We start from the raw sequence: 21,684 nt of genomic DNA on the forward strand, positions 1-21,684 counted from the left end.
ATTTTTATTTATTATGAGTATATGGTTTTTATTTATTATGAGTATATGATTTTTATTGATTATGTGTATATGATTTTTATTTATTATGAGTATATGGTTTTATTTATTATGTGTATATGATTTTTATTTATTATGAGTATATGGTTTTTATTTATTATGAGTATATGATTTTTATTTATTATGAGTATATGATTTTATTTATTATGAGTATATGATTTTCTATTTATTGTGTCTATATGATTTTGTGTTTATTAAGTGTATATAACTTTCTATCTATTGTGTACATATGATTTTCTATTTATTATGGAAATATTTTTTCTATTCATGGTATGTATATGATTTTATATTTATTATTATTATTATTATTATTATTTATTTATGTATATATATTATGTGTATATCACGTTCTATTTATTGTGTGTATATGATTTTTATTTATTATATATTTCATGATTTTATATTTTATATGTGTATATGACATTCTATTTATAATGTGTATATAAATTTCTATTGATTGTGTGTCTGATTTTTTATTTATTGTGTGCATATAATTTTATATTTATATATTTATGCTTATATAATTTCATATTTATTATTGGCATATAATTTTCTATTTATCATGTGTATATGAATTTTTATGTGTATATGATTTTCTATTTATTATGCGTGTATGATTTTTAATTATTAAGTGTAATATGTTCTATTTATTATATTTAACAATTATTTTATATTCATGATGTGTATATATTTTTTTATTGATACGATTTTCTATTTAGGATGTGTATATAATTACTATTTATTACGTCCATATGAGGTTTGTATTTATGTGTATATGATTTTTATGTGTATATAATTTTCTATTAATTGTGTATGGTTGATTTTTTAAGTTATTGTGTGTATATAATTCTCTATTTAATATGTGTATATGTTTTTTATTTACGGATACGTATATCTTTTCTATTTACGTTTGTATATATGATTTTATATTTGTGTGTGTATGGTTTTATTTACATATGTGTATATTATATTTTCATAGTCTTTTTTAATATGTGTGTATGATTTCTATTTACAATGTGTTTATGGTTTTCTATTTATATATGTGTGTATAATTTTTTATTTACATTTGTCGATATGGTTTTATATTTACATGTGTGTATATTGTTTTCTTATCATGTAAGTGTGTATGGTTTTAAATTTATGCATGTTCATATTGTTTTATATTTACTTATGCGGATATGGTTTTGGTGTTTAACTACATGCAAATGTTTTTGTATTTATGTAATATGGTAATTTTTTACGTGTGTCTATATAGTTTTATATTTACGTATGTAGAGATAGTTTTGTATTAAGGTATGCAAATTTGGTCTTTCATTTCAATAATTTAAACAGTTTTTCTGGAAAAACTAATTATTAAGAATTTAAAGGAAATTGGATGTTTTTCAGAAAACATTTAGATTTTTTCTTTCATGTGATATGATTTATGTAAAATACCTATAATATGATATATATATATATATGTGTGTGTGTGTGCGTGTACGCGTGTATATGTGTGTATGCATAAGATTAACATGAAAATAACATCAAAAAATAATAAATACATAAATAGAAAAGAGGATAAACATCATAAAATATACAAGACAAAATCTCATAAACACATCAGTTGTCAAATATTCCGTTTCTCTTAATAACGTTGTCTATTTGACACACTTTAATATTATATTTTGATGTGAGTTTTATTTTAGATTTCATTATTTATTCTCAATTTACTTATTATTATCTGTATATATATATATATATATATATATATATATATATATATATATATATATATACAACATTCTCTTCATACTTTCATTTTCAATATTTATATTTATTTAGAAGGAAATAAATAATATTCCTTGGCATTATGCTATATTCTGTTACCAGTGAAACTCTTTATTATTATTATTATTATTATTATTATTATTATTATTATTATTATTATTATTATTATTATTATTATTATCATTATCATTATTATTATTATTATTGTTATTATTATTGTCATTATTATTATTTTTTTATTTTTATTCTTATTGTTATTCTTATTATTATTGTTATTGATATTATTATTCTTATTATTATTGTTATTGTTATTATTATTATTATTGTTGTTATTATTATTATTTTTATTATTATTAGTATTGTTATTATTATTATTATTATCATTTTTATTATTTTATTTTTATTATTATTATTATAATTATTATTATTATTGTTATCACTGCTATTATTATCACATTGTAGTAATACTTTAAATAAACAAACTATTAAAAGTCAAATACATCATTGGCAATGTTCTTTAATAACTTGTATTCAAAAAATAGCATTAGATTTCTTCTAATTTTGATTAGCAACCATTGAAAGAAAAGAATTTGCCATATTTAGAGATAACTAGACTCCAAACCGATCATGGCTTCAATCATCACAATTTTCTCTGTCAATTGGAGGAAAATGTCAATTGGAGGAAAATGATTAAATAAGAATAACGGATTCTGGGCGGTCAGGAGCAAAGAGTGCGTGGATGTTGTTGCTGTTGGGAAAGCACACTTTCAACCTTTGTCATAAGATTAGAAGTCCCAGGATGGTGCAAAGCGAAGAAGGCAACAGGAAAACGCTTCATTATATTTGATTCTCAGAAAATAGTGTTCTCAGCGTCTCGTATGATTTTACGACTGAGATTTTGGGAAGGATTCAGGGGCAATCGTATTGAACAATCTGAATATCATTAAAGTTGAAAAAAAAAAGGAAATCGTATTGGAGAAAATTGTTATTCAAATAACTATTCAAACTGGTCATATAATGGTAACCAACATCGGAAGAAGTGAATAAATATATTCATAAAATTATGTTCAAAACAAAAATATGTTCAAAAGAAGTGAATAAATATATTCATAAAATTATGTTCAAAACAAAAATATGTTCAAAAGAAGTGAATAAATATATTCATAAAATTATGTTCAAAACAAAAATATGTTCAAAAGAAGTGAATAAATATATTCATAAAATTATGTTCAAAAACTTACAATGATTACCTCATAAAATATTAAACCAAATTTAGTAAAATTCTACGGCTTTTGTACAGAATGACAACAAAATTCCACAAAAGAATATAATTATTTATACTGTTTAAACAGGAGAACCGTTTTTTATTTTGAGTGATTGTTTCATTTTCGTTTTAATTTTATTTTGGACTTCAGTAACAACAACATATACGCCAACAATATACAAAAATAACAAGAAAATATTAATAGTCTTAGGTTGATTCTGACTAGCATAATTTAATTATTTGCTGAATGGTGAATTTATTTGTTCTAATTATTATTAGTATTAATACTTGTAAGTAATGAATTATGATTTATAACGCATGAATTCTAAAATAAATTAATAAAAATTGAAGACTTTTTATTTATAACTAAATAAAATTAATGGCAAATTGTAAATATAGAGAAATGTTGCAATAAATTTCCATGTTTGAAACTTTATATAATTTTTTTTACAGCTCTAAAAAGCTGTAAAAAATATCACGAGGAATTGTAATCAAGGGAAGAGTTGATTAAAGCAACCAAAATATTAAGAAAAATTTGTGATGTATGTAAGTTGAAACTGGAAACGTAGATGGGTCAGATAAGGACAAAGTGAAAGGAACTAAGACGATTGGAGTACAATCATAGAAACTGCACCGACATTGTTTGAAAACATAGAAACTGCAAAATATGAGAATATGAGAATTTTCAGGAGGCATGGTACTCAGATCACGAGTGGAAAAAAACATGGAGAGTACTGCAATCCCAAAGATGCTCATCGGTACGAAAATCAAGAGGAATTTCTGTGAGGAGAGAAATATATGTTCCAAATGAAAGCAAGAAAGAAGTGACTCATAACAAGTAGAGAGCGACTATCAAATGGAAAATCTTAACGATATAACGTAGCAAATATATCTCACATTTCATCGTCAGTTTCCACAAAAAGTAGCAAATTATTAATTTGGATAAGCGAGACGACGAAAATTATTTAGCGTTCGCGTCAATCCGAAACAAGTATTGTAACGAATTTAGGCTAGCAGAATTATCAGGAAGTGGTTTTAAATGTCTCATTTTCGCTCAAGCGCTAGTGTCAATAAAAACTGCTGAGGTTAGACGGAGAGTTTTAGCGAAACTCGAAAGCGAACCTAATCTCACTCTACAGAATCTTGCGATAAATTGACAAATTGTTATAAGCGACTCTAAAAACATACACGAATTGGGCGTAACATAGTCATAAAAGTAAAATATATATCTAAACAAAAAAATGTTCTACCGCATTCTCGATACTTTCTTAAAAAATGAGATAAAACAAAATGGCTACCCACATTTTCAAAACGAACAAACAATACAAAAACAGAAAAAAATCCTCCTAAGACCATGTAACGATGCGGAGAAAATGGCCATTTTTATGACGATATTTTCGTTAAGAAATATTCATAATCGCTCTCTCAAACTGTGAGCATAATTTGTGGATTATTTTCTGAATCGATATTGTCAGATAAAAAAATAGTTTTCAAAATCTTTGAATATAGTACAATCGACGATATAACTTCTCATTTATTAACGATCTTCTATGTGTGTGTGTGTGTGTGTGTGTGTGTGTGTGTGTGTGTGTGTTGTATGCAGTTTTTGTGGTATCGACTGCTCGACTATACAATCTAAGAACATCCGAGCACAGTTAGCGAAAGTAGTTAATTTTGAATAGAAACAAGTTAAATGATCCCAAACGTATATTTGATTTATAATTTGAAACCAAAAAATATTTGTCGGAAAAAAATATAGACTTTCATAATTCCATGCTCATGGAACAAAACAAATGGAATGGAGAAGCAAACAGAAAAGTAAAATATTTGAGATATTTTTCATTTTCGCGTTTTATTGTTATTGTTGTTGTTATTGTTGTTGTTATTGTTGTTGTTATTGTTGTTGTTACTGTTGTTGTTATTGTTGTTGTTACTGTTACAATTCACTCGATTATTAGAAAAAGTAGAATATTTTTTACTTACATTACATTTAACATTTTAAAGGTTTATTTTTCATTTAACAGTCGTGCTGTAGTTAGATGTTTTCATTGTTTAATGTTTAAAATATAGGAAAATAACTAGCTTAAGATATCCAAAGATCAAATGAAATAAAGTATATATATAATGTAAGAATTATATATATATATATATATATATATATATATATATATATATATATATATATATATATATATAGGTAAAGATTAACGATAATTGAAGAAATTACTAAATTTTCACACAGAAGCTGAACCCCGACAGTTTTGCTGAGGTTCAGAAACAACTGGGGATGACTTTTGATATTCTTCTCTACGAGAAGATTCACCGACAGGATAAGCTGAATCCTGATAAACGGCAATCTCGTGATCGTCATCAGCCCGTGAAGTGGCACGGAATGAACGCAGCCTTTCCTGAAAATTTGACGTACAAATACAACAAGAGAGGATATTGAAAAACTCGCGTCGGAAGTTTTCGTTTAGCCAACCGTACAAAACCGGGTTTGTGCAAGCCGAACTGAGCACAAGAAGATGGCAAATTGCAAACGTCAAATTGACGTCAATCTTTTTGTGTAAAAAGGCCGATCCTTTGAACTCGATGACTATGTTAAAGACATTAAGCGGTAACCAACTCAATGCGAAGACAACGGCAATGGTTGTCAAGAGAATCTTCGTTTTCCTCTTCCGTTTTGCTTTACGCTCCTGAGATTTATAACTGTATGAATTTTGTAGTCCCGATGTCATTTGGCTTCGGTTTACAATACGATAGTTGAGTTTGTTGGAGATTTTTGTGTGTGCGAGTATAACGATAATAACCGGTCCGAGATACTGAAAAATGAGGGAAGCGATCGAATACGCTATCTTTTCCGATTTAAGTGATACTTCCTCGATGCAATGGTGAAGATAAACATCGACAAACTCGATAGGTTGAGACGCTTCATGGACGGTGAACACTAGCAACGGACTGGCTAACAGAAATGACACCGCCCAGATCGTCACAAGTGCTATGGTAATTTTCATTCGCCACTGCACGCCAGATATCGTTGGGTGCACGATCACCTGGAAGCGATAAAGGGCAATGGCCATAATGCTGCTGGTGGACACGAAAATATTGATCCCTTGAAACAACGAGCTAAATTTACACATAAAAGCGCCGAGTTTCCATTGGTTGTTAAGTGTCCGATACAAATTTAGCGACTGGGTGAATAAACAAAGGCTCAAGTCCGATATAGCCAGATTCAAGATGAACATGTTCCGCGCAGTACGCATTCCGGGGCTTCGCACTACAATGTAGCAAACCAGGGCGTTACCTATCGACCCGAAACATATCAGAATTGAATAACAGAAAACCAGAATGATCTCAGCCGTTGGCGAGAACCATTTCGACTCCGCTTCCTGCTCGACGATGGTTGCCGCATCGTTGATGCTGAAGTGGATCGATCTGTTTACGGATCGATTGAACAGCGTCTCGTCATGGCTCGGCGTCGGTGACGTCATCGTTTGCAGAACTCGATCAAACGTTCATCATTTTCGCTCCTGACTTATAATTCACTTTATTATATCCCTGAAAATATATAAAAGAAAAAAGTCAGTTGGTTTGGGAATTTAAAAAAGGACATTATTTACAAAAAATAATTCATGAGTATAATATTACAAAATACAACAAAATCGATGACAGTAATCACGGGCACCATCCTATACTTGAGTGTTCATGCAATTAAAAGACAAAACAAACAAATATTAAAATATCAATATAAATCTAAATAAATGTTTATACAAAAATATAAATAAATATTTACGCATATATATATATACACTTGTGCCCGATATTATTCATACCCCCCCCTTGAAAATTGAGTTTATTAGGTGTAACTTTGTAAGAATTTATTGTTTACGTCCATATTGATACATATTCTTTATAAACCTCTTCTGATCATTTTCGCCATTTTAAAATCTCGGGATACTTGTAATAAAAGAAATATACAGCTATTTATAAAATCTGCAATGTTCAAAAATAATCATACCCCCTTATTTTTTCAGTATTAATCGAGTTTCTGACTGTTTGTTTCCTGTTTGATTCTTATTTTGAATGCTTTTATACAACCTTTGATTAATTTCATTTCGTTTTTTGCATTTTTCAGAAATTAAAATGATATCAACTGAAAACCAATAAAAGAATACAAATTATTAAAATGGGGAAGAAAAAAGAGCTTAGTAATGATTTTAGGACTAAAATTGTGAATTCACATAAGGATGGTTTAGTTTACAAGTCAATTTCCAAGAAATTTGAGGTCCCTACAGCAACAGTACAGAGCATCATCAAAAAATTCCAGAGCCACCACGCAACAAACAACTTGATAGGTAGAGGAAGGAAAAGGAAACTGTCTGCTAGAGCCACCAGGAATATTGTAAGAAGTGTTAATGCAAATCCAACCATCACTACTAAGGATATTTTAGAAAATCTGGAGTCTTCTGGCATAAAAATATCAAGGCAAACATTGCAAAGGACTCTGCATGAAAATGGTCTGAAAGGAAGGAGACCAAGAAGGACTCCATTGCACACCGGAAAACACCTTGCTGCACGTCTAAAGTTTGCTAGGACCCATGTGAATTCTCCAGAGTCCGTTTTCTCAAGTATTTTGTGGACTGACGAAACAAAAATTAAATTATTTGGCCATATGGATTCTTCTTACGTTTGGAGGAAGAAAGGAGAAGCTTACAACCCAAAGAACACCATACCCACGGTGAAACATGGTGGTGGTAGCCTAATGTTTTGGGGCTCCTTTTCGGCTAGTGGTCCAGGTAGTTTGGTCAAGATAGATGGAACCATGAAGAAGCAGCAATATTTGGAGATACTCCAGAAAAACATTAGACAGGATGCGGAGAAGCTCCATTTTGGACCAAACTGGGTCCTTCAACAGGATAATGATCCAAAACATACTGCCAAAATAGTCAAGAAATAGTTTGAGGATAATCAAATTAATGTTTTGGAATGGCCTAGCCAGAGTCCCGACCTGAACCCTATCGAAAACCTCTGGCACATATTGAAAACTGAGGTTAAAAAGCGGAAACCTAGAAATTTGAGGGATTTGGAGAACTACTGCATTGAAGAATGGTCAAAAATCAGTGTTGATGCTTGTAAAAACTTTGTTGATAAATATCCAAAACGGTTACAGGCAGTTATTAAGAATAAAGGGCATGCTATTGACTATTAGTAAGAGAGGTATGAATAATTTTGAACTAGTGCCATTATTGTTGTTTTTCTTTGTATAATGTTTCAAACTTGCATAACTTATTTATTTGTTGAGTTTAAATTAAATACTTATGCTTGATTTATTGTTTGAAATCCCTTTAATATTGTCTACCTTCTGGTTTGAGCAATATTCTTATAGAAATCTCAAAGATCCGAGGGGTATGAATAATATCGGGCACAAGTGTATATATATATATATATATATATATATATATATATATATATATATATATATATATATATATATATATATATATAAAGGAGATTAGAACAATAGTCTAAAGAGCTGAGTGTATCTTAATGTAACAGTGAAATTACTAGTTTAATTAAAATACAGGAAATAGAAAGTGCTCGTTGTAATTTAGATATATAATAAGCTCGATAGTTAAATGTCCTAGAGCTAATTCAATATTAAGTAATGTGATTGATAATTTAAAATTTAAAAATACAATTATAATTAAATTAAAAATCCGTTTCATAAGAAGGAATAATAACAAAATCAAAATTGATTTTGTGATTGTTCCTTCTTATGAAACGGATTTTTAATTTAATTATAATTTGATTTTTAAATTTTAAATTATCAATCACATTACTTAATATATATATATATATATATATATATATACATGTTTATATATGTAACTATGATTTTTTGTTCAACAAATACAAAATTTCATAACTAGAGACGCTAATATTTCAAGGATATATATATATATATATATATATATACATATACACATATATATATATATATACACCCCCATATATATGTGTGTGTCTGTACATATATATATATGTGTGTGTGTGTGTACATATATGTGTGTGTGTGTCTGTGTGTCTGTGTGTCTGTGTGCGTGTATGTCTGAGGCTAATATTAAACTCTTGCTAATAACGTATATACGAATTTAGCCTCGTCGGCGTCGGATAAAGTATGGAATTAATGAACCGAACACTTTACATGAGCGAAAACTTAAATACTTAAAAATAAATAAGATAATGTAATACAATTATTTCAACAACTCAGCATTATTTCAGCCGTTTTAATCGTAGATACTTACATTTTTGTTGCTATTTTAAATAGAATACTAGTGAAATCAATCAACAGTAAAATACATTAACTTGCAAAAGAGTTTACATGCATCTGCAGCCGACTGTTAACAATTTTTTTTATTTATTTGCGAATTATCGGAATTACTTTTATATAATATACGGACAACACCGAATAACAGTGCTAGTGTAATGTAAGTGCTGTTATTAAAAGTTTTCTATCGGTAATCTCTTTAAATAATGTTTTTTTTTTCATTTGTAATAAAAATATTAAAAACTTTAAGAAAGTTTAATGAAAAAATATATAAACATTTGAAATCGAATAGTTTACTTTGAATGTTTGTTTTAGAGAGCTTTTTATCCACGTACTCTTTATGCACTGTCTAATAAACGTGCAAGTGGAGTTCAAACCGAAAAATATTCGGGATACAATAATACGTAATGATAATAATAGTTAAATCGAAAAAAAATATATCCATTAGGGACAAAAAACAAACAAAAATAAAACGGGCAGTTCATTTATTCATTCTAAATGCACAGATGCTCATCAACGTATTATTTGAAACGCATTTTAAGATCATTTAGAAAACATTTACTACTGCTTCTCTTTGGACAGATTTTGAAAAATATATTTGCTCTTGTTTCATGTCATGATTCTGCATGTCAGAAACTGAAATATTAAAGCTTACCCTAACTTTTGTTTAATAACAGGAAAATAAACACCCACTTAATCGTGGTATCGGGTAAATGTTAATACAAAATATTTATAATCCAATGAATAAACACTTGGCTTATTGTATATTCTTTCTTGTGAGATGAACTATATATTGTAATACTACTGGTGATCGTTTATTGTCATATTAATAGCATACAAATGCTGCCCTCAATATCTTGTATATCAATGTTGTGCAAAGATTTTACAAAACTGATGTTTTTATTTGTAGAAACTATAGTCATACCTGTTTTTTTTTTACTTAATATGATCAAATATTGATTATGATGCTTTAGTGAACTTATTTTTTTTACTTAGTAATGATCAAATATTGATTATGATGCTTTAGTAAACTTATTTTTTTTTACTTAATAATGATCAAGTATTGATTATGATGCTTTAGTCATACTTATTTTTTTTTACTTAATAATGATCAAATATTGATCATAATGCTTTAGTAAACTTATTTTTTTATTAATAATTATCAAATATTGATTATGATGCTTTAGTCATACTTATTTTTTTTTACTTCATAATGATCAAATATTGATTATGATGCTTTAGTCAACTTGTTTTTTTACTTAATAATGATCAAATATTGATTATGATGCTTTAGTCATAGTTATTTTTTTTACTTAAAAATGATCAAATATTGATTATGATGCTTTAGTAAACTTATTTTTTTTCTTAATAATGATCAAATATTGATTATGAAGCTTTAGTCAACTTGTTTTTCTTCTTAATAATGATCAAATATTGATTATGAAGCTTTAGTCAACTTGTTTTTCTTCTTAATAATGATCAAATATTGATTATGAAGCTTTAGTCAACTTGTTTTTTTTTACTTAATTATGATCAAATATTGATTATGATGTTTTAGTCATAGTTATTTTTTTTTACTTAATAATGATCAAGTATTGATTATGATGCTTTAGTCAACTTGTTTTACTTAATTAATAATGATCAAATATTGATTATGAAGCTTTAGTCAACTTGTTTTTTTTACTTAATAATGATCAAATATTGATTATGATGTTTTAGTCATAGTTATTTTTTTTTACTTAATAATGATCAAGTATTGATTATGATGCTTTAGTCAACTTGTTTTACTTAATTAATAATGATCAATATTTATTATGATGCTTTAGTCAACATGTTTTTTTTTACTTAATAATGATCAAGTATTGATTATGATGCTTTAGTCAACTTGTTTTACTTACTTAATAATGATCAATATTGATTATGATGCTTTAGTCATAGTTATTTTTTTTTCTTAATAATGATCAAATATTGATTATGATGCTTTAGTCATAGTTATTTTTTTTTACTTAATAATGATCAAGTATTGATTATGATGCTTTAGTCAACTTGTTTTACTTAATTAATAATGATCAATATTTATTATGATGCTTTAGTCAACATGTTTTTTTTTACTTAATAATGATCAAGTATTGATTATGATGCTTTAGTCAACTTGTTTTACTTAATTAATAATGATCAATATTTATTATGATGCTTTAGTCAACATGTTTTTTTTTACTTAATAATGATCAATATTGATTATGATGCTTTAGTCAACTTGTTTTACTTACTTAATAATGATCAATATTGATTATGATGCTTTAGTCATAGTTATTTTTTTTTCTTAATAATGATCAAATATTTATTATGATGCTTCAGTCATACTTATTTTGTTTACTTAGTAATGATCAAATATTGATTATGATGTTTAGTCAACTCGTTTTTTTTACACTAATAATGATCAAATATTGATTATGAAGCTTTAGTAAACTTGTTTTTTTTTCTTAATAATGATCAAATATTTATTATGATGCTTCAGTCATACTTATTTTTTTACTTAGTAATGATCAAATATTGATTATGAAGCTTTGGTAAACTTTTTTTTGTACTTAATAATGATCAAACATTGATTATGATGCTTTAGTCAACTTGTTTTTTTTTACTTAATAATGATCAAATATTGATTATGAAGCTTTAGTAAACCTTGTTTTTTTTCTTAACAATGATCAAATATTGATTATGATGCTTCAGTCATACTTAATTTTTTTACTTAGTAATGATCAAATATTGATTATGATGTTTAGTCAACTCGTTTTTTTTACACTAATAATGATCAAATATTGATTATGAAGCTTTAGTAAACCTTGTTTTTTTTTCTTAATAATGATCAAATATTTATTATGATGCTTCAGTCATACTTATTTTTTTTACTTAGTAATGATCAAATATTGATTATGAAACTTTAGTCAACTTGTTTTTTTTTCTTAATAATGATCAAATATTGATTATGAAGCTTTGGTAAACTTTTTTTGTACTTAATAATGATCAAACATTGATTATGAAACTTTAGTCAACTTGTTTTTTTTTTCTTAATAATGATCAAATATTGATTATGAAGCTTTGGTAAACTTTTTTTTGTACTTAATAATGATCAAACATTGATTATGATGCTTTAGTCAACTTGTTTTACTTAGTCAACTTTTTTTACTTAATAATGATCAATATTGATTATGATACTTGAGTCAATTTGTGTTTTTTTACACTAATAATGATCAAATATTGATTATGAAGCTCTAGTCAACTTGTTTTTTTTTTTACTTAATAATGATAAAATATTGATTATGAAGCTTTAGTCAACTTGTTTTTTTTTTACTTAATAATGATAAAATATTGATTATGATGCTTTAGTCAACTTGTTTTTTTTACTTAATAATGATCAAATATTGATTATGAGCTTTAGTCAACTTGTTTTTTTTACTTAATAATGATCAAATATTGATTATGAAGCTTTAGTCAACTTGTTTTTTTTACTTAATAATGATCAAATATTGATTATGAAGCTTTAGGCAACTTCTTTAGCATGCATAACAATCAACTTCTTCAGCATGCATAACAATGAACTTCTTCAGCATGCATAACAATCAACTTCTTCATCATGCATAACAATCAACTTCTTCAGCATGCATAACAATCAACTTCTTCAGCATGCATAACAATCAACTTCTTTAGCATGCATTACAATCAACTTCTTTAGCATGCATAACAATCAACTTCTTTAGCATGCATAACAATCAACTTCTTTAGCATGCATAACAATCAACTTCTTTAGCATGCATAACAATCAACTTCTTTAGCCTGCATAACAATCAACTTCTTTAGCATGCATAACAATCAACTTCTTTAGCATGCATAACAATCAACTTCTTTAGCATGCATAACAATCAACTGCTGACGGATTGATCCATTCGTTAGTAACAGCATTGATATCTAATTTTTATGTTTTATTCCGTTAATACTTACATGGAATCTGGTTTGATTAAAAACGTTTAAAACATTGCAGATTATGTGAGTTATTTCTACGAAACCGATGCGTATATTTTCGTGTTCATAAGGACAGTCATTGGAGAATGATTTTGGCATAAATACCAGTTGTTATCGTAATGACACACATGTTCGGTGTTGGATCAATCAGTTCTGAAGCCTCTATTTCTTGTCAATCATGATAGCACGGATTATAGTCAGGCCATGAATCGTTGATAAAAATCAGAAGTTACGCCAGTTAAAATGAAAAAAACAGTAAACACATTCCTGATATTCGAGGGAGTAACGTTTAATAAAAAGAATTCTTTTTCATTGGGTAAGCTACGTACAAAACATTATTTTTCAATGTAGATGATTTTTATTATAATAAAAGATGAAAACTATTTTATAACAAAATTCATTGTGCATACATCTTTCTAAACAGTATTTTAAAGTTACCATTTTTTATGCTTTTGAAATTTTATCAAGAATTAATTAATTCAAAATAATTTGCATATAATTTGTACGCAATATTTTGCATGTAGAAAGCAATGACAAAATAATCAATCGACAGTTTTAGTTTACAAGAAATGCATTTTCTTTTTCTGGTTTTTATTCATCAACAAATCATATCTGAACTTGTTATTTTATAAGAACAATCTTCCGCGAAATATTTTAGATAATGGGTGGAGTTGGGTTTGTTAATGCATACAGATAAGACTCGCTTTTTTTCATTTTAAAATCTCAGTCTTTATTGAGAAAATGTCATAAGATTTCGCGTGAAACATCATTCTCCAAATAATTGTTAAACTTGAATATATGTTTAATTTCATGATTACAAACATTTTCTAATTTGTAACCTTTGAACCATATACTTGCTCCATAAACCATATAAAATTGTCTTATCCTTAATTTTTTATCGCTTGATTTGTAAAAAGACTTCATTAGAATTTGTTAGCCTTTAAAATTGTGGCATCGCGTGGCGACAGACTTGCACGTAATTTAGGAAAAGGGGGAGGTAACAACTGTTTGTATTTACAGAAAAACTGTTTTTAAGCCGTATGGTCTTTCGATGGTGATTGATTAAGAAATATCACGTAAGAAATTGCCGTAAGAAATTATCGTATTCTTTAGCAAAATACGCAGTTATTTATCGATATTTCTTTTTTGCGTTGATTCTAGCATTTCCTATATAATAGCATATAAACAATATTGGGATCACTGAAACAAAAGTATTAATTTATTTTTCAAGGATTTAAAAATAGTGTTTTTCGTAAAAAATAATGAAAATATATAATTTTTTTTGTTAATCCGAAAGATAATAAATATTGATAACATATGCAACGAATTTTACACTTCAAAACACAAAACATGAAAAATTAAACACATTCAAATTCTGGTTTTCAACCTTAAGATCTGATACGTTAACAGTTTTTTTGCTTGTTTGTCTACAATCCTCACCTTCCGCACGATACAATATATTTAATCCTTCAGATTCAATAGATTTCTGTGCGCGATAGCAGCAGCACATTCTGCGCAAAACCATGGCTGGCTGTTAGGTTTTTGTTGGAATTTTTTGGATGGTATGAACTGGTCTATGCCTACAATTAACCATTCGGCCAGGCCTGATACTATAGAGGACACATCTTTTTTAAACATGGAATGCAGAGGTAGATCAGATATGAATGTACGGAAGCTATCCCAGTCAGCCATAGAGGTACGTCTGAAGACTTATTACATTTCATTTTTATCTTAACTGATACAACGGAGTGGTCGGAGGATCCCAGAGGAGATAGAACGGAATATAAACATAGCTCAGGGGAAGTTGTAAGAAAGTATCATTAATATTATTATATTTATCATCTCGATTACTATTATTGAGAGTAGTATTTTTATAACTCTCTTCTTCTATACTCCTATAAATCTGTTGTGTTTTGTCTATTGATATTCATATTAAAAGCTCTTTTTTCTATTTAAGAAAATACAACTTTGTTATATATAGGCCGTGGAATTGCATTCACTAGCAAAAGATCTAGATAATTTGTATGTTCTTTTAAACATTCATTTTAATAAATTCTCTATTAGTTTTTTTTCCGGTTTTATCATGGGATGATCGTCTTTAGTTTACTATTATGTATAATTATATTCTACATGATTTATACTTGTGTAATATTTGGGTACAAAAACTATAGTAAACATAAAACTGTTTCCATATATATTTATATATGCATATATTTTTTGTTAAAAACGTTTGCCTACCAAACTCCTCCTACAGTTTTTGGTATACATACATGAAACTTCATATATAAGATATTTGAGCCCATGCAAAACTTTATATTTTGGTGTTAGCCCGGGAAAATCGGTACAAAAGTGTTAAAATGAAATTTTTCAGGTGAAGATCAACGCCAGCATTACGAATATGCATGCATAATGTAGTAGCTATTAGTTCATATTTTAATTTTTAGCATTACAGCCAAACATATCTTCATAGCTTAGTTATTAACGGCAGAGGAAAAATATATTGTTAGCTAAACGTTCTGGTTTCGATTCTCGGTGGTGGCGTACGAGCAATTTTTTAAAAATCTTTTATATCATTACTATATATTGGGTCCAATATAATATAATAATACATAAGAAATCTGCATTAATCAAAATATCATATTTGAACGTATTTTCTGACCGGACAATGTCGGGCGCCCTTGCTAGTTAATAATATTTATTACAACGTATACAGTTACATTTAATTGGAACATTATAGCACCAATCACCGTTTATGCCATGAAGTGACAATAACTACCTTAAAAGAGCAATAACTACTACGGATGAAAGTGCTCTCCACTATATGACAGTGACCGATAGCTGAAGACAAATGACTTTCCCAACTGTGTTCGCCATGTAGTGACAATAACCACAGCCATTTTAGAGCATTTCACTGAAGCCTGGCACTGATCATGATGGAGATTTACAAAGGAACCTAATACAAATGCAATTATCTGTCACAAATGTATTTAACAGTAGTCCAATGGAAGCAGAAAACGTTTATGACTGCTTGTGGCCGACAGTGTGTGCTGGGAACTGCCTATGACAGCTGTAAAGACAGCCGAGATCCACCAGTAAACGCCTCAATACAGCATCAGTTATCATCCACTGGAGCCAGATACTGCTAATGGTCACCAGTGACCGACACTGTATACTAGGAACCGACAGTGACAGTTGTAATAACAGTCAACGTTAACCAGTAAATTCCCAATACAGCACTAACTGCTAGTGATCATCACTTCCTTTCAATAGAGGTTGATGCTGATCATGTCCGCCAATGAGTTTCAGTTGCAAAGGCAGCCAGTGCCCACCAATAAATCAAAGAAATCGCACTAAACAAATAGCAATCACAGCTAGTAGATTCTGCTACCTGGCGCTTCCAAAGAATGGCAAACAGCGAAAGCCAGATGATTTCATTTAGGTAATAACAGGCGATTCCCGCTATTTTCTAGGGCCGGCAGTGGCACCCACTAAAAACTGGACGTTACTAAATCTGTTTTGGCTTGTAACACACTTCCACCGCACTTGCCGGTACATGGGTGCTGCTAGTATTATAATAAAAATTAGCACACACAACATCTTTGTAGCAATTATTCTCAATTATAAAGTCTTCTCAATTATTAAATCATTTCTCTCTGATAGGTTCATAAGAATAGTGGTTGATGGGCAGAAATCAGAAGCTCTTAGTATTAATACTGACGTCCCTCAGGGGTCAATCCTGGGCCCAACACTCTTCCTGATCTATATTAATGATCTCCCAAATCACATAGTGATGACACCACTATCTATGGTAGCACATCTAAGACCGTAAACGACCAAGTTCTCTCTGATTCTCTCTCCTCTGATATTGAGCAAGTGGTACAATGGGGAAAGAGGTGGCTTGTTACTTTTAATGCATCTAAAACCAAGCTTTTATCTTTACATCATTAACGCTCTGATCCCCATCTGGCATCAATTGAAATGAATGGCTCTCGTCTTGGGGCTGCTCCTTTTTTTGACAAGTTCTGGGCTTGACCTTTACTCCTGATTTTAAATGGAATACATATATTAAACCCGTCGCCAAGGCCGCTGGAAAAATGGTGGGATCCTTCTATCGATCCAGTAGATATCTCACTGCTGATGCAATTCTCTATCTATATGAGCCAGGTATGTCCAAGGATGGAGTACTGTTGCCACATCTGGTCAGCAGCTGCTAGAAAGGACTTATCCTGCCTTGATAGAGTTCAAAATAGACTTCGTAGCCTTGTGGGGGATGTCCTTTTCTCTTCTCTGCAACCTCTTTCTCACAGAAGAGATGTTGCGAGTTTGTCTCTGCTTTATCGTTATTTTCATGGCAGGTGCTCGGCTGATCTCCCTCCTCGCCAAACTTTCACAAGAAACACCCGTCTAGCAGAAAACACTATCAATAATTCCACCCACTCTTTATCTGTGCCTAAAGCTAAACGTAGATTCCATGAACAAAGCATCTTTCTTAGAACTGCACGCCTATGGAATTGTCTTCCGTTTTCCTGCTTTCCAGCTGACTACAATATGGTTGTCTTCAAGTCTAACGTAAACACGTTTTTGATGAGCCGTTCAATATAAGTTAACAAATTTACCGACTCTCCATTACTAATGGTTACTATATTGCCCAATTTCTACTGTACACGCTTTAACCCTTATTCTTGAGTGGCCTCTTTGCCTTGATAAGTGGTGATGCCTATTTAAAAAAACAAACAAACATAGTAAATGCAATCAAATGTAAAAATGTTATTATGTTAACGATTTCAAATGAATTATGTTTTCATAGAAAAATTTCAGATGAGCAATAAATTATACAGCTTACCTTGCTCAATAAAATAAGGAAAGAAATCCAGTGAATCAGGAAATATAAACGTTTTACTCCAGGAATATATTCCAACTCCACAACAATTTGTTTGAAAAAGAGCAATACATTAAAACGAAAAGACTAATGTTAAATGTCCGAGTATATATATATATATATATATATATATATATATATATATATATATATATATATATATATACGTTTTATCATTTATCTTTTAACAACCACCTTCTATATATGTGTGCGTGTATGTGTGTATATATAAATACATATATGTATATGTATGTATGTATATATATATATATATATATATATATATATATATATATAGAGAGAGAGAGAGAGAGAGAGAGAGAAAAAAAAAAGAAAGATTGGTGTTAAAAGATAAATGATAAAACACGTGTTTTAATATAATGCTGACCGCGTTTGTGATCCTGATAAGAAGGTCATGTGATAGTTCCATATTTTCTCTGATTTTTGCACGCATAATTTAATGGAAGGATAAGCAGTTTAGGATGGAAATTATATTCATTGGTTGAGGGAAATATATTTTGTAATAAACGTTGCTTTTTACTTGTTATGTGACGTCGTGTCAATTTGTTATGGTATAAAAAAGTTTTCTTGTTAATTTTATAGTCAATTTTTACCATTAAATCTATAAAACGCTGTAGTATTTATTAATCACCTTTGTTGATATCTAAAAGCAATATGCAAGCACGAACCCGCTCATGGTTTCGTCTTTTGTAACTTCGAAGGTTTCAATTAGGTTACATTTATAGGTATTTAGTATATTAGTTCCACTATTAAATAGAATAAATACAATCACATTTTAAATAATTAATGGAAAATATATCCCTGAGAATTTTAGGCAGAAAAAAGACAATTTATTCGACGCCATTTTATATGAATCTAATTTTAATCTCTCAGAATATTTTTATTCCTTAAGTAATAGAGGTTCATGAGAATACAGTTTCACGTTAAACCTTGTCAAATGCGTTGGATATATTAAGATCGACATCCTAGCCTTAATCAGTGCATATATATATATATATATATATATATATATATATATATATATATATATGTATGTGTGTGTGTGTGTGTGTGTGTGTTGGTGTTAAGAGATGATCGTTAAGATATCAGCAGTTGAACGGTTATACCAAAATCAATAGTGTTGCTATATAAAAGAATATGATTTCTCCTCTTTCGAGGAATCCACTTGTGAACGTTATCCTATTACAAACATATCCAATAGTAAGTATTATTCTTACTAAATTTCAAGTTACTACTTTAAAGTAGTAAACAAAGAAAAACACTCAACGTGAATCAGGCATACATCTCGACTTGTGGAGATTTACTGGGTATAAGACGCAATGCATATTCTGCTATTGAATGAGATTATTTTTCTTCAATCTTTCATATTTGTATAATTTGGTAAGAATTGTTTATTACAGCAATCGTTGATATCTAACAGAAATACACAACACTTTCATTGAACCGACTATTATTTATCTGTTCTTTATGGGTCATAGGATGAAAGGGAAACTTAAAGGTTAGAACTTTATTGAAAAAGCCAGAGGTCTTGACTTATATGAATAACAGTACGGTCGAGTGATTTTGTCTTCTGGTGAATAACAAACGATAAGTTACACTTTGCCGCCAAAGAAGTCAACACAGAAACGATATTGAATAATTGCTGTTCCGTAAAAAGTAATGATCACACATTTTGCCATATGATACTAGAGAATATGTTCCTTCACACACAACTAAAACGAATAATATGACCGACTTGATTCTAATACATCAACTATTTAAATTCATAAGCAAATTTACAGGTTTTAACGGGCAAAAAACAAAATGACAAACGATAAACAATAAGTTGTAATTAATAAAGAAAAGTTCTCAGCGTTCGTACTACTTTCTACGGTTCGACGTACTCAATTCAATTTCAAGAACTCGATATCCATACCCTCTCAAATTCAGGTTTTTCATAACGTCTTTTTTTGGTGGCGAAGCCCCAATGATATGCAAATGAATGCATATCAAATTACCTCTCCATGATCTTTAAAGATCATCTCATAACTCCGTGCCCAAATCGGCATTCACATCAACTGCAAACACCGTTAGACACGAATAGCCGCTCGAGCACCAGTAGACACTACTAGTCTCTCGAGCAACGCTTCACGAATTTGTGTGCCATTTTGCGAAGGAGACATGCTAATCTTTTCTGCATCATTCCAATTTAATATCTGTACTACCGAAGCAAGTACATATACTAGAATTGGAACAGATTTGAATATAAATGAGGCTTCGCCCCAAAAGGACGTTATAAAAATCTGAACTAAAGGGGGTAGGTGATTGAGTTCTTGGAACCAAACTGAGTAGGTCGGACTGTAGAAAGTATAGCGGAGAACTTTTATTTTTTTAAATTACAAGCTATTTCAGCATGATATATTTCAGCATGATATATTTCAGCATGATATATTTCAGCATGATATATAAAATCGACGCGACCGAGACGAATATAGGATTTTTGAAAATTGAAAATTGAAAGCGTCGAGAAATGGAAAGATTAAACGATTTGCGCCGAAATAGCTTGTAATTAAAAAAATAAACGTTCTCAGCGTTCTTACTACTTTTTACGTTTCGACTTAGTTCGGTTCCAAGAACTCGATTCTGCTGTTTCTCGACTTCAGGTTTATAACGTATTTTTGGGAGCGAATCCTCATTGATATGCAAATCAATGCATAACAAACTACAATATGGATTTAATAAACGGTATGAAGAGAATAATAAAATCAATACAATAAAAAATCAATACAATAAAAAATCAATACAATAAAAAATCAATACAATAATAAAATCAATACAATAAAAAAATCAATACAATAAAAAATCAATACAATAATAAAATCAATACAATAAAAAATCAATGCAATAAAAAAATCAATACAGTAAAAAATCAATACAATAAAAAATCAATACAATAAAAAATCAATACAATAATAAAATCAATACAATAAAAAATCAATACAATAATAAAATCAATACAATAAAAAATCAATACAATAAAAAAATCAATACAATAAAAAATCAATGCAATAAAAAATCAATACAATAATAAAATCAATACAATAAAAAATCAATACAATAAAAAATCAATACAATAATAAAATCAATACAATAAAAAATCAATACAATAAAAAATCAATACAATAAAAAATCAATACAATAACAAAATCAATACAATAAAAAATCAATGCAATAAAAAAATCAATACAATAAAAAAATCAATACAATAAAAAATCAATACAATAAAAAATCAATACAATAATAAAATCAATACAATAAAAAATCAATACAATAAATAATCAATACAATAATAAAATCAATACAATAAAA

The 21,684-nt window shown here is 28.9% G+C and overlaps 1 protein-coding gene and 1 non-coding gene across 9 annotated transcripts in view; both read right to left on the bottom strand.

The window, feature by feature from the left end:
• Positions 1 to 2,323: 2,323 nt before the first annotated feature.
• Positions 2,324 to 21,684, bottom strand: part of LOC145283807 (neuropeptide F receptor-like) — a 489,066-nt gene continuing 469,705 nt past the window's right edge. For 7 of the 8 annotated variants that reach the window (XM_080132888.1, XM_080132891.1, XM_080132886.1 and 4 more), the window contains one exon: positions 2,324 to 6,646. In XM_080132888.1, coding sequence (XP_079989014.1) covers positions 5,323 to 6,579 — 1,257 coding nt within the window. In that variant the 5' untranslated portion in view covers positions 6,580 to 6,646 and the 3' untranslated portion in view covers positions 2,324 to 5,322. Of the gene's footprint in view, positions 6,647 to 18,279; positions 18,387 to 21,684 lie in introns of those variants that run through there. The other variant, XM_080132892.1, reaches the window with a different exon arrangement.
• Positions 20,448 to 20,552, bottom strand: LOC145284348 (U6 spliceosomal RNA). Its single transcript, XR_013868817.1, has one exon. It is a non-coding gene; the product is annotated as a U6 spliceosomal RNA (small nuclear RNA).

Source organism: Euprymna scolopes, chromosome 8 (genome assembly GCF_053919585.1).
Source record: "Euprymna scolopes isolate OS-2025 chromosome 8, ASM5391958v1, whole genome shotgun sequence".
NCBI lineage: Eukaryota > Metazoa > Mollusca > Cephalopoda > Sepiida > Sepiolidae > Euprymna > Euprymna scolopes.